This window comes from Triturus cristatus, chromosome 11, assembly GCF_964204655.1.
Source record: "Triturus cristatus chromosome 11, aTriCri1.1, whole genome shotgun sequence".
NCBI lineage: Eukaryota > Metazoa > Chordata > Amphibia > Caudata > Salamandridae > Triturus > Triturus cristatus.
The window spans coordinates 868,244,761-868,258,043 of NC_140594.1; the positions used below are offsets into that span (position 1 = coordinate 868,244,761).

The following is a 13,283-nucleotide window of genomic DNA, read 5'->3' on the forward strand; positions in this document are numbered from 1 at the left end:
CCTCCCCAGCAGGGCTGAAGCGCTAGCGACCCTCATGTGCGAGGCAGAGGAGTTGCACATTCTCCTGCCGTAGGAGTCCATCAGCTTGCTGTCCTTCTCAGGGGGGACAGAAGCAGATACTGAGGCTGAGTGAGACTTCATGGCCGCCGCCACGATCACCGAATCCGCTGGCGGGTCCGCCCTCAAGAATAAAGGGTCCTCGGTCGGAGCCTTGTACTTCTTTGCTATTCTCGAAGGAACCGAGCCCGCTGTAGCCGGTGTAAGGAACGTGGCCATAGCTAGGAGAGTAGTCCCGGACTGAGGATCTTGTGGATGAAGTCCCAGTGGACGACCTGGTGCGTCGCCTCTTGTGGGAGCGTTCACTATGGTGAGCCTTTGACCCTGATCTGCGCTTGGACGTTTTGGCGCGGTGCGACGGTCCCTGGAACGAGACTGGCGTGGTGAAATTGGCCTTGGATCCCTCGGAGGTGATTTACTCCTGCGCGGTGGGGAATACCTGCGGGAGTAGTCCGATCCCGGACTCTGACATGTGCCTGCGCCCACATCTCATAACCAGCGCGGTGACAGTCCGAACCGCTCTGGAGCCTCGGGTGATCCTTCGGGAGATATTTGCACGATGTGCAGTCCCGGAGATGTCTGTTCTCCTGGGGACCTCTCCGCTCCAGTTTTCGCCTTCGACGTCGAATCCCTGGACGTCGAAGACGTCTGCGTCACCATCGGCAAGTGTGAAATATGCCGTTCTGGTCTCGACGGAGGTCTCGACGCCGATCGCGGAGACCTCGACGTCGATCTTCTCTTCTCTGGCACCTGACGTCGGCTAGATGACCACGACGTCGACTGGGCGACTTTGACGTCGACCTCTCTCGACATCGACTGGGCGACTTTGACGTCGACCTCTCTCGACGTCGACTGGGCCACTTTGACGTCGACCTCTCTCGACGTCGACTGGGCGACTTTGACGTCGACCTCTCTCGACGTCGACTGGGCGACTTTGACGTCGACCTTTCTCGACGTCGACTGGGCGACTTTGACGTCGACCTTTCTCGATGTCGACTGGGCGACTTCGACGCCGTCGACCTTTCGACGTCGACTGGGCGACTTCGACGCCGTCGACCTTTCGACGTCGACTGGGCGACTTCGACGCCGTCGACCTTTCGACGTCGACTGGGCGACTTCGACGCCGTCGACCTTTCTCGACGTCGACTGGGCGACTTCGACGTCGATCTCTCTCGACGTCTGCCCTTTTGACGTCGACCTTCTATGTCGCCGAGTGGGGGTAACCATCGACGGCGACCGGCCCACTCGCGGCGGAATGTACGTCGCCGCATCTCTCGACGTCGACCCCCTCGAGGGTGGCGGAGAGTGTCTCGACGTCGACGGAAGCCTCGACGTCGACGGAGACAGTCCAGATGTCACCGGACTAGCAGCCTTCGAGCCCGAAGGACCGCCTCTCGACGCCGACTTACTTTTGCGCGGCGGAGACTCTTGATGGTAGGATGAATCCCTCGACGCCGAAGTTCTCTGCCTTTTCGCCGGCATCCTCGACGTCGACGGCGAACCTCTTGTACTCCTGGTCTTTTTGGAGCCCGAGGAGCTGGTATGTCGCCGTTTCTGTACTTGCGTAGCTGAAGAAGGTGGTCTTGATGAGGAATGCTCGCCTTCACGACGGCTCCGTTCCTTCTCCAGTCTTGCATGCAGTTTAATGCGCTCTCTGTCCCTCAGAGTGCGCTTTGAGAACTTCTGGCAGTGGGGACACTGGTCAGGATCGTGTTTTGTTGGTAAACACACAATACACACCGAGTGTGGATCTGCCAGTGCCATTTTATTGCCATAAGAAGGACATTTCCTAAATAAAGGAGACATTCTGACTGGAAAAAATTGGAAAATTCACTGGAAACCAGCAGAATTAGCCCTTAAAAGCCAGAAAATGTCGAAAAAAGCTTGAAAAAGCTGTAATTAAAAATTTCAGTCAAAAAACTGAAGAGCTCAAGCTCCAGGATCCTCACAGAAGGAGCCGGAAAAAAGAACTGGCCCAACTGCCACCTGTAGTGCATCATGGGAGCAGGGGGTCACAGGCAGGCCTTAAAGGCACGGTCCCCCTACTCTAATGCCTTAAAGGCAGGGTGTCAGTTTTCTTGGTTTCTTGATACTCTACTGCAGCCTACTGGCGAATGCCTACAATTACATGTTGCTTTATGGCAATAAAGCAGTGCTGTGTTATATTTTGCCTGATGCTTCCTTTTTTCCTTACGGGTTACGGGGGCACTACTATGCAAAAATTATGTCATTTACAGCATTGCCATGATTTGAACATTATTAGGCTGCATTTATATGTTTTCACATATGTATATATATGTATTTTCTATATGCTCCGGGATCCCGCACATGGGCCGGGATTATTCATAGATTATGACTATTGATGAGTATCCCCTGGATGAGAAACAGCTGTTACAACAACTTTTTTACTTTGCAATACCATTACAACGCATGCATTACCATGCATGTGTTGTACCTTGCGAAGTCATTTACCACGCATGCCTTTACAACGAATTTCGTTGTAAAGGTATGTATGGTAAATGACCATGCGTTCTAAAAAAAAAATGTAGACTATCCACGTCGTAAGGAAACATGGGCTGCTCAGTTTCCTCACAACGACATGCACAGCCCCTCAGAGACGACGTGAAGCAGGAACCACGAGGAGTGACAGGTAAGGGGGATTGGGCATGGGGTGGGGGTTACTTTTCTAGGGTAGTGCAGTGGTGTTTGTGTAGTGTAGGGGGTCGTACTGGGGGTAAATTTAGGGTTTAGGGTTGTGCAGTGGTGTTTGGGTAGTGTAGGGGGTCATGCTGGGGGTAGTGTTTTAGGGTTTATAGTGCAGTGGTGTTTGTGTAGTGTAGGGGTAGTGTTTTAGGGTTGTGCTGGTGGAAGTGGTGTAGGGTAGCGCATTGGTGTTTGGGTAGTGTAGGGGGTCGTGCTGGGGGTAGTGTTTTAGGCAAACAAACTAATGGGTTATTAATGATGCGGAATGCGATGGCGCCTCCCAAGATCGTGCAAAATGTACAAATTTCCAGCATCAGTGTGGTGCTACAGGCAAAGGGAAAACCCTCAACCCTTTCAAAGGGCAAAATGCCCACAATATTTACTTAATGTGCCTGTGCGCACACATACTCTAGTAAAGACAATAGTACTGTCAAGTTTTAAATCCACATTAAAATGCTGTAAGGTTCATTCAGTCCACTTCAAAACACAATAATACATGTAGAACACTCCAGATGATTCGTGTTCATAAGTTTATTGTAGGTCACTATGCCCAGCCGACACGTGTTTCGTCAAGGTCAACACCCAAGACTTCTTCAGGGCTTAACGGCATGAAATGATAACTTCATCAAGGAAAAATGCCGGTAATCCATCCAACTAGGTTCACTAATACAACAGGTTAAATCCAAATGCAAAGGTTTGTCTAGGAGTCCAACCAGCTCCAATAAGACGAAGTTCCAGTGACGGTGTACCCCACGGGAATGCTAAGCCGAGTACGGCCCACAAAAACATACTCTTGAAAGAATTATATATCGTAGCAGTCCAGTGTGCTGATTCAATCCGCGACTCGCAGTCAATAACCCGGAAGTGACTTTGCATTTGGAATGTGTATGGGTAGTGTAGGGGGTCGGTCTAGGAGTAGTGTTTTAGGGTAGCGCAGTGGTGTTTGGGTAGTGTAGGGGGCCGTGCTGGGAGTACTTTAGGGTTTATGGTCGCGCAGTGCTGTGTGTAATGTAGGGGTTCGTGCTGGGGGTAGCGCTGTATTGTTTAGTGTAGTGGTGTTTTGTGAAGTGTAGGGGTAGTGTTTTAGGGTAGTTCAGTGGTGTTTGTGTAGGGGTCATGCTGGGGGTAGTGTTTTAGATTTTAGGATAGTGCAGTTGTGTTTGGGTAGTGTAGGGTGTCGTGTTTTAGGGTAGTGCAGTTGTGTTTGGGTAGTGTGGGGGTCGTGGTTTAGGGTAGTGCAGTGTTTGGGTAGTATAGGGGGTCGTGCTGGTGGTAGTGTTTTAGGGTTTGGTTAAGTGCAGTGATGTTTGTGTAGTATAGGGGGTCGTGTTTTAGGGTTTAGGGTAGTGCAGTTGTGTTTGGGTAGTCTAGGGGGTCGTGCTGGTGGTAGTGTTTTAGGGTAGTGCAGTGGTGTTTGGTTAGTGTAAGGGGTCGTGCTGGGGGTAATGTTTTAGGGTTAGGGTAGTGCAGTGATGTTTGGGTAGTGTAGGGGATTGTGCTGGGGTAGTGCTTTAGGGTAGTACAGTAGTGTTTGGGTAGTGTAGGGGGTCATGCTGGGGTATTGTTTTAGTGTTTAGGGTAGTGCAGTGGTGTTTGTGTAGTGCGCAGCACAAGCACTGAGTCGCTAGGCGAGACCTAAAAAGCATTGCACTAAGATGGCTGCCAACACGTCCTGGATTGAAGTGTTGGCAGCCAATTAGAGCCAAGATTGTGCTTGTGTAGTTAGTAACCGCCCAGATATTAAAGGAAAACAAATCTTTATACATCTCAAAAAGTACTGAACTGATTTACATCATTTTAAAACAATCATTGGCCTAGCCAATAGGTCTCGCCTTTGGGACCTTATAAGTGTTTAGCCATGCAACAGTTGATGTTGTCGCACAAAGGATATTGTGCTGGATAACTAAACACTTGTAAGGTCCCAAAGGCGAGACCTATTGGCTATGCCAATGCTTGTTCCACCTAGCATGGCAGTTTGGACTGGGCTGTTCCCATTGGAGCAGGGCCAAGCCTGATTTGGTTACAGCAGGTCTCAGTTTAGGTGAAAGGAATGCTGCACGAATGATTTCCAGTGGCTCAGATTACTGCAAGCACTCTTTCAATCGCCAGAGCTGCGGATGTAAAATAGAAGCATCCTGAAGCATTGTCAAAGCACATAAGATTGAGGTTTTGAATTGTGCATGCATTCTTACTTGCACATATCGAACATGCACATATTAATGCCGAACACACACCGACAGGCATGCATTTCACTAAATGCAGCAGAAATAAAATCACCCATATGTGCAGGCCAACAAATATACAGCTGAACAGAGACTAAAAGCATTTCTTTACAATATGCAGCATGTGTCAGTGATCTATGTGGAAGGGGATACAAGGTTAAGTGAAGTGGAGGGACAGGGTGTTGTACAGCAGAAATAGAAAGGACTGGGACTAACCCTCAGACCAGCCCCGATTGATGCACATTAGAATATGCTTCATGAGAGCATGGACTGCTGTGCATCAATGGAGCTCTCACTGTTGATCTTGAGCATGACATCAGCACAGGATCCTGTGCATTCAAGGGTACACTGAGTGGTCTTTACATGAGGGGCTCAAGGCTGCATTCATCATGGAGGCAGATGGCGATATTAATTGAGGAAGCAAGCATGGACAATCTGTCCGCATCCGATCATTTGGTTACAGGGAATCCTCACATGCTGCCCTAGTGATAGCTGCACGCCCTATGCCACCTGACCGAAACCAAGTCAGACAACTTTAGAAACAAGAGGGCATGATTGCCTCAAACCAGTGTGTGTGCACGGATTGCATTTTAAACTTCCCGATGCTTTGAGAATCGAGTCCATTATATTTTCATGTGGGAATCATCCTGTTAGTTGATGAGAGAGTGACGTCACAGGCTAAATGTGGGATGTGACTGAGCACTTCACTGCTCAAACGGGGGACCCCTAGAGGTAACTGAGTTTCAATAAGTTTAACCATAGGCCACTTTGACAGTCTTCGGGCTTCCCGAAAAAAAAACACAAAGGTGTTGTGTTTAATGACCAACACATAAAATAATGGCAAAAACGGCCTAGCCAAATACAGGTAAAAGGACAAAAAAAAAACGTATGAAATGTAAAAATTATGAAAATGTGCCGCAGGTTTCAATACTGCCAAACAAAAACTTAGTCCAAAAAATGAATGGGGTATCCTGTTACGTTAAAGCACTAACAGAAATGTAGTGATACCGAAAAGTTGTTAGAAAGCATTAAATTGAAAAATAGTTGAAAAGCTTTTATTGGCATTCAGAGAGTTAAATGATCAAAACATCTATAGCAGCCGACCTTCAAGTGCATGTGGCAAGATAAAAGATTAGTTTTATTGTATTGAAGCCTACAACTTTCACATTTATGATAGAACTATGGAGAAAACTAGCACGTTCATCGCACTAAAAGGAGGCAGCAGGGGGGAGGGGCGAGTTAAAAGGTTTCACTTGCGAGAGCGAGCAGCTCCAGGAACGATAATTGCTACCATATGGCGCCGTGCGCTCCCGCAAGTGAATCTCCACACGTGCATGCGTTGCCGTTGAAGGCAATGGAACGCGTGTACGTTTTTTGGCTGAAAAGCCAAAGCGATTGCAAAAGGTCTTTTTACCTATGCAGTCCATGCGCGCTGCTTGGCGAGACCTAAAAAGGACGCTTTCTGAACCAAGCATTACCTTTTTGCCAAATTTGGTGCAATTCCGTTCAGCAGTTCGAGCTGTAGCCGTGTCTAAAGTTTCCTATGGAAAATAAAATGGATCCCCCTTTTTTCTCGGCCCCTGGTTGGCAAATCACCTCGAAACTTTCAGGATAGGAGCTGACCGGAGCTGGCCATAGGTTTGTGAAATTGTGAAGATTCGTCAACCGGCGCCAAAGTTATTGGGAAAACAAAAACGCTTTATCTATGAAACTAGGTCCTAACTACAACTATATATATATACTGTGGGGTCAAGAAGCCGTGCGCAGAGAGGCAAAGGATCGGTTGTTGTGTAGGTAGGCTTTAAGACGCGCTGAACCTCGCCTTAATTGTAGGTCACTTTCCACGGCCTCTTCTAAACACTCATTGGCAGCTGAGCTCGCATAGAGGACCCGGTTCAGTCAGAACAATACCAGACAAGCTGTGTTAAAGTGACAAACGCAACATCACAGTGTGCGCATGTTACGGTGCTGTCTCTGAAATGTCTTTAATGAGAAAGGCTCGAGACGGAAACGTGAAGCACTGCATTTTTACAGCTTGTCTAAACAAGATCAGTGCTGAAAAGACAATATGCAAATGACGAAAGCAACAACAAAGCCATGCAAGAGACTTCATTTCAGGAAAAAGTAATCTGCTAGCCCGCGAGTGGTGCGCCCGCACTGGAATGAATGCAAGGAAAGCAGCTGCCACTCTGCAAGCAAAACGCTGTAGGAGTGTAGCGCAACAACCACCCTAACACATGGGGGGAGGGGAGAAGAGTCAGACCCACAGAGTAGTTTAAGGTGCTTACAAGAAGAGCGCCCTGGCTCAGGCTCTACCTAAAAATAATAAGGGAATAAGGGTGACTTTTTTTTTGGGGGGGGGGGGGGTCCTTGGTTAATACCACACCATGGATGTCAAGTCTAACCGATACCTCGTCTGGAAAAACGTTATGGAGGGCTGAGCGTGAAGTACACCAAATAGCAAAAAACGGCTCAGCACTGGGGTAGAAACGCCTCAGCAGCTTAGGGGTTAAAGTGACTGCATATTTTGGAGAATTTATTTCTCTCCCTATATTGAAACAAACTTTTCTAATCAGTCAGGGCAAAAAACATCAAGCAATGAAAACACCCTTCAGGGGAAACCCAGGAAGGGAGAGAACAGAATCAATGTATACAGAATGCTACAGGTAGAATTGCCACTTCAAATCCCTCTGATTACCGAAGACGTTGGTCGTGGGAATACAAAAATGGAGAATAACTGAATATGCGTAAGACAAAGGCTCTGAATAGCAAGTAGTGAAAATAATTTGTTACTGGACTCTGACAACGCACAACCCATTTACAGGCCACCTCTATTTAGAAAGGGAAAACAACAAGTGGTGAATCTGGCTAAAGGGGACACAAAGAGACAGTTATTCCAAATAGTACAAAAGGCTCCGACATATTAAACAGGACTACATATTTTATACTTTTTCCAGCTTTACACAGTACAGACTAGGCATGAAAGCATTGGAGCAGCTTATATGAGCACCAGTTATATTACGCAAGATCAAATCCATTTTTTAGGCAATGGGATGTTAAGTGATTTGCCCAGAATCACAGGATGTCGAACAGGCGTAGAAACTCTAATCCGATTACCCAGTTCCAGTGTCAAAGCACATTCTCTCCCCATTCAAGCACAAGAGTAGCGAGTCTACTATCCAAATATTTAGCAAAGAGTGCACAACTTACATATAATACTGGCAAATGTGATTCTTCTTCTTAAAAATGTCATTTTCCAAAGTGAGAAATTCAATAGCTTTATTTTTTTCTCCTTCCAACGCATCCTTTTCTTTTTCCACCATTTTAACCCTATTTAACTGAAGAAAATGGGAAAAGTAACTTTGTTAACATAAGGAAATGTTAAAGAATTGCAGTTCTCTCAACATCTCGATATGGGTTTAAATGACAAGATATTCACTAACACAGTTACAGAAGAAATGCACATAAATCCAACAGTTAATTATACTCCTATTTCCTAAACTTTGCATCAAGACTAACTTTGCTGTGCATGTTATTAGAGTGTGAAGGCTCTCTTAACTGTACCTTGACATTCTTAACCAATGCTAATAAAAGGCTCACCTATACCCAAACAAGGCTCCTAGCAGATAACTGACCAAGGTTTATCTGAATTGCAGCCTATGATAAGGTCTATGACATCAGCCATCCCACAGAGGACCTTGGGATGCTTTGGTTATGTGGCACAGATCGTAACTTGTGTGTCCAATCACGACGTTACATATGTTGACAACTAAAGAAAACTTTAACGCACCCCGTGGATTCCTCTGCACAGCGGACCACAATTGTGCACCTCGCTCCCAAAGTCTAAGGGTATGGTAAACAGCATTGACAAAGATAGAATTTGGTGTTTGCAATGTGAACACAACAGGTACATTGTGGTCAAAAAGAGGTAACCAGGAAAATTATGGGCGACGATAGCAGCGCATATATCCTTACCAATAGGTGTAGGAAAGTGCCCCTTTTTGCATGGTTGCCCCCTTTTTAGTTCTCGCCTAAGCAGTGCACATGCACTGCATAGAAGACCTTTAGCTGACGTGCAGCTGTTTTTCCAAGCACACTCGTGCTTGTGGCGGCATACGCCTTGCGGGGGTGCGCAGCAGCGAGCCACAAGCAAGATAATGTGCTTGGAAAAACAGCATACTGCTCTCCCCAGCGCGCGCGCGCATGCATACGCACGCACCACTAGCGGGCTTGTTTTCAAACTGTTTATTCTCTTTCTGTTTATCACAAGAACCTTACAACACAGAAGATAATTGCAGCCACAGTCACCTTAAATTGGCAGGAAGTCCAACTGTACTAATACCGTCGCGTTTTTCCAAAGCAATAACAAGGGAAGCTGAGAGGAATTAAAAGGAAGCTTCGTGAGACATTACGCGCCACCAGCAGCCCACAGAACAAATGCATCACACACCCTCTGAAAGCAGGTCTCCACACGGGGTGCCCTCACGCCTCCCGGGCACCCCACTGACATAAGATAACGTGTTTGTCAAGTGCAGGAAGGGAGGTGCTGCCATAATCTTGCACGCCCAAGTGTTAGGGAGAGGGTCTGCATACGGAATGTGAATATATCACTACAACAGTATTAGCTCACAAGTGTAAGCCAGCACTTTACCCCGCCCCGTCGAGAATCATGTACTGAGAATTCAAACCATGTCACATATAACTCTGTGGGAGTTCCCTTGCCTAAAGTGGCCCTCCTAATGGGCCCTCTGTGTCAAATGCAATCGTATCCAGTGAGGTACCTGTCTGTAGCCTTTGTGTACATGAGTGACTGTAAACAATAATAAATCAATCATCGAATTCCGAATGATCGAGTGTTACGTTGGTAATACTACATTAAAAATGTCCCATTTAAATATTTTTTAAGTTAGTTTATTCACAGTTCCTTCTTTTTCTTGGACAAAAAAATTTGAGGACCAAATTCAGTCAGTGGTGCACATTTCGATGCCAAATTACTGGTTGATGTTAAATATAAAAAATAAACGTCTTTGGGAACCAGTTTCGATAGAGAGAAAACCTTGTAGTGAAAGTTTGCACCAGCAGTTTTTTTTAAATATGGCGCTTCATAGCGCATTCCTGTAGTTTGGAACGCTGTAAATTACATATCTTTAAGTAATATAATGGTACCCGGTTGGGTGACATGGGGAAGAATGGTAGACTGAGCTGGTTTTGCCAGGATTCAGACTAAAAATCTGCAGCTCACAGACAGTGGTTAACTCACTGAGCCATTTTACCTTGCAAAACATTTCCACCGACCAAGCAGTGCAACAAGTACATTTTTCTTTCAGAAATTCCAATGTGTTTGCTTTGCCTGGTGCACGAAAATACATTCAAAGTGCATATGGTTATGCAGTTTTTAATCTGTTTATTTTAATAATTATCTTTTATATCACAGGCCCATTAAATTAAACCTGGGTTCAGCTATACATCTCCCTGCTCATCTTTGAAAGGAGACAAGAAATGCTTGTAAATCAATCTGCCCAACAAATGCTAGTTTAGGATGGCTCCCAGCACCAGGCAGGTGCAGTTCTAGATACAATTTCTTGCATCTAATTTAAACTTTAGAATGCACTGCTCTGAACAGTGTCCGCATAAAAAACAGGTCTGAATTCTCACTGGAGTTCTTCCTAAATTTCTGGCTGTTGAACCTGTGGTAAGAATAAGAATGAGGTGCATTATTTCTCTTAAAATAGTATTAAATAATAACAGAATTGGCGTGTTTTCTGTGCACACGGAATGCACTCATCACATTTTTTTTTATTTATTACGATGTTAAGAAGCTATATTATTTGATGTGGTGTGACAGTTATGTTTTTTCAATATAAGGAGTACCTATACACTTTTTTCCTACTTTAGTGCAGTTATTCCCAATCAGATTGTGATCTACAAGTCTGCCAAATAACAATTCACAATGGAAGCACAGTGGGGCTTATTAACAAGCTCCTTGCGCCACCGGTAGAGGACTTTTTCCCCCATGTTAAAAGTGACGCTCCGCCGGCGCAAGGGACTGGAGAATAAGCCCCAGTGGGTTTTCAGTGTGTCGGTGTATGCACTTATGTAGTATTCGCCCTTGAAGCTCACGCTGATGAAACAAATCTTTTAAGCCTAGATTTACTAAGGATTGCGCAGTGTTGCGCAACTTTGCGCTCCAACCGTGGGCTTTCATAATAATTACATTAATATAATGATTTGCGAAGTGCGAGAACAAAACTTTAGCAAATATCCCCTAAGTGTCCTCGTTAACTACACACCAGACATGTTGGCTTGGCATCACTGCAAACATCCATCCATTCATTCATGCTCTTGCCAAACTGGCCCTCCTCCCACTGCCATGTGGCATTGAGGGAATGAAAGCTGTAGTTCCTCAGTCACAACATATGTACTGGAGGGGATAAACTCAAGATTAGTGCTTTTAAACCCTGGGTTCTGTAAAAGGTCAAAGCGGCTGACCGTTTCATTCTCATACAAAGATCTTCTTTAAGACTCATACTTTGTCATTCAAGGAAAGGCACAAAGTGAACAAGCATTAAAAATACAATGGGTCTCGCCTTTTATTAAGTTAAAGCCATTTGCTATACAATGCCATTAGCAAAGCAAATGGCTTTAACTTAACCAAAGGCGAGACCTATTGCATTTTCAATAGTTTTCCCTAATGTTGATGTACTTTGAGTGTGCCCTGGGTTCCTGCCAACCAGGTACCCAGGGACTATGTTTTTTCCTTAAACTGTACTGTTGCAAAACCCAATTGGCAACTCTCTGGCCGCATGCAAGTCCCTTGTAAAAGGAACCATAGGTACCAAGGGCAAGGGAAGACCTAAGGGGTGCAACAATTATTTTGCCACCCTTAGAAGACACACACACACACCCACCCACCCCCCTTGCCAGCTGCCACGACCAGACATGTTTCTGGACCCCTGGGTCGAGTGCCTGCCGCTCTCGCTGTCCTGAAAGGAAGCATATCCTGGGACCAGGTGCCAAGCCTCCTACCCCAGGATGGGCAGAGTCCACGAAGGGGAAACTCCAAAGGCTTGTCACCTTTGTGAGCTGCCCCAGCCATTTGCTGCTCCCAGCAACTGCCCCCCACTGGTTCTGAACCCCACCGTGGGCGGGAGAACTGGCGGGGAAACCAAGTAAGGAGGAGATGTGTGCCCACCTTTGCCAACCCCCAGGTAAGGTGAAGCACAACTCAGTCACGCCATCTTGCAGATAGGGGGGACCCAGCCAAAGTGAGGCTTATGCCCCTGCACCGGCTGGAGGATGGCATAATAGGGGTTGTACTCCACCGCAAGGAAGGGACCCATTGTTCTCTACCTGCAACAGTGTTAAATTTAGTATTTAGGGGCAACCCTGAACCTTGCCTCAACAGACAAGAAAAAACAAGAAGGACCGAAGAGCTGTACTGAAGGAGGACACAAACTGACTTGACCCCAGTCTTAGCAGCCTGTCCAGACCTAGACCTGCTACAGCTAAATCCCGTTGTGTCCTGCAGACAGCAGCCCCCAAGAATCGGGAGGACCTGCCCTGCCTTCCCAAACCAGACTTGGTCTCCTGTGAGCAGCGGATTTGCTCACCCACAGACTCTGGCTCAGGCCAAATCCGCGAGCCTACTCCACTCTGCACCAGATGCCCACGGCCGAATGGCCCAACAGCCCCCCCCCCCGCCCCCCGGAGCTGGTAAGGCAAACCAGATGCTTAAAAACACCCCTGCACCAGACGTCCTACGGCCCTGGGTGGCCCATCCGATTGGCGTCCCAGCATCCCCGGGTACCCCAATTTACTTCTCCAACCAGAGGTCACATCAAGAAGATATTAACCCCCAAGCCTGCAGTGTTTGTTGCAACTGGAGAATCCACATTGAAATCAACAAGGCACCCGACCCCAAAAACGCACCCTGCACCCAGCTGCCCCTTTGCCACTGCGGGTGCACTTTGTGTGCTAACTCAGATGCCCTGAGCCTAACAACGGGAGCTTTGCTCCCACAACCTAGTGGCCTGCTCCTGAGCAGCCACCAAACAGAGGCCCCCCCTAACCCTATTGGATAACATTGGGCCTCAGGACTCAGCACCGAGCCCTAATGCTGCTGAGGGTGCTTTGAGTGTGCATCCTTGACCCTGGGGGGAACCCTGGTTCTAACTCCAGAAACCACCAAAATGAGACAGGGGTCCCCCTTGCCAAAGGGACAGGACACCAAATTGAAAACAAATCAAAGAAACAATTTCCTTTGACTGTTTTGATGCACACCATCTTTAACTAATACCACAT

General features: G+C 46.8%; 1 protein-coding gene across 3 annotated transcripts in view; it reads right to left on the bottom strand.

Moving 5' to 3' along the window:
- SMC4 (structural maintenance of chromosomes 4) overlaps positions 1 to 13,283 on the bottom strand; it is a 910,253-nt gene that overhangs the window by 831,843 nt on the left and 65,127 nt on the right. For all 3 annotated transcript variants that reach the window (XM_085634717.1, XM_085634719.1, XM_085634718.1), the window contains exon 7: positions 8,193 to 8,320. In XM_085634717.1, the coding sequence (XP_085490843.1) occupies positions 8,193 to 8,320 (128 nt within the window). The remainder of the gene's footprint in view (positions 1 to 8,192; positions 8,321 to 13,283) is intronic.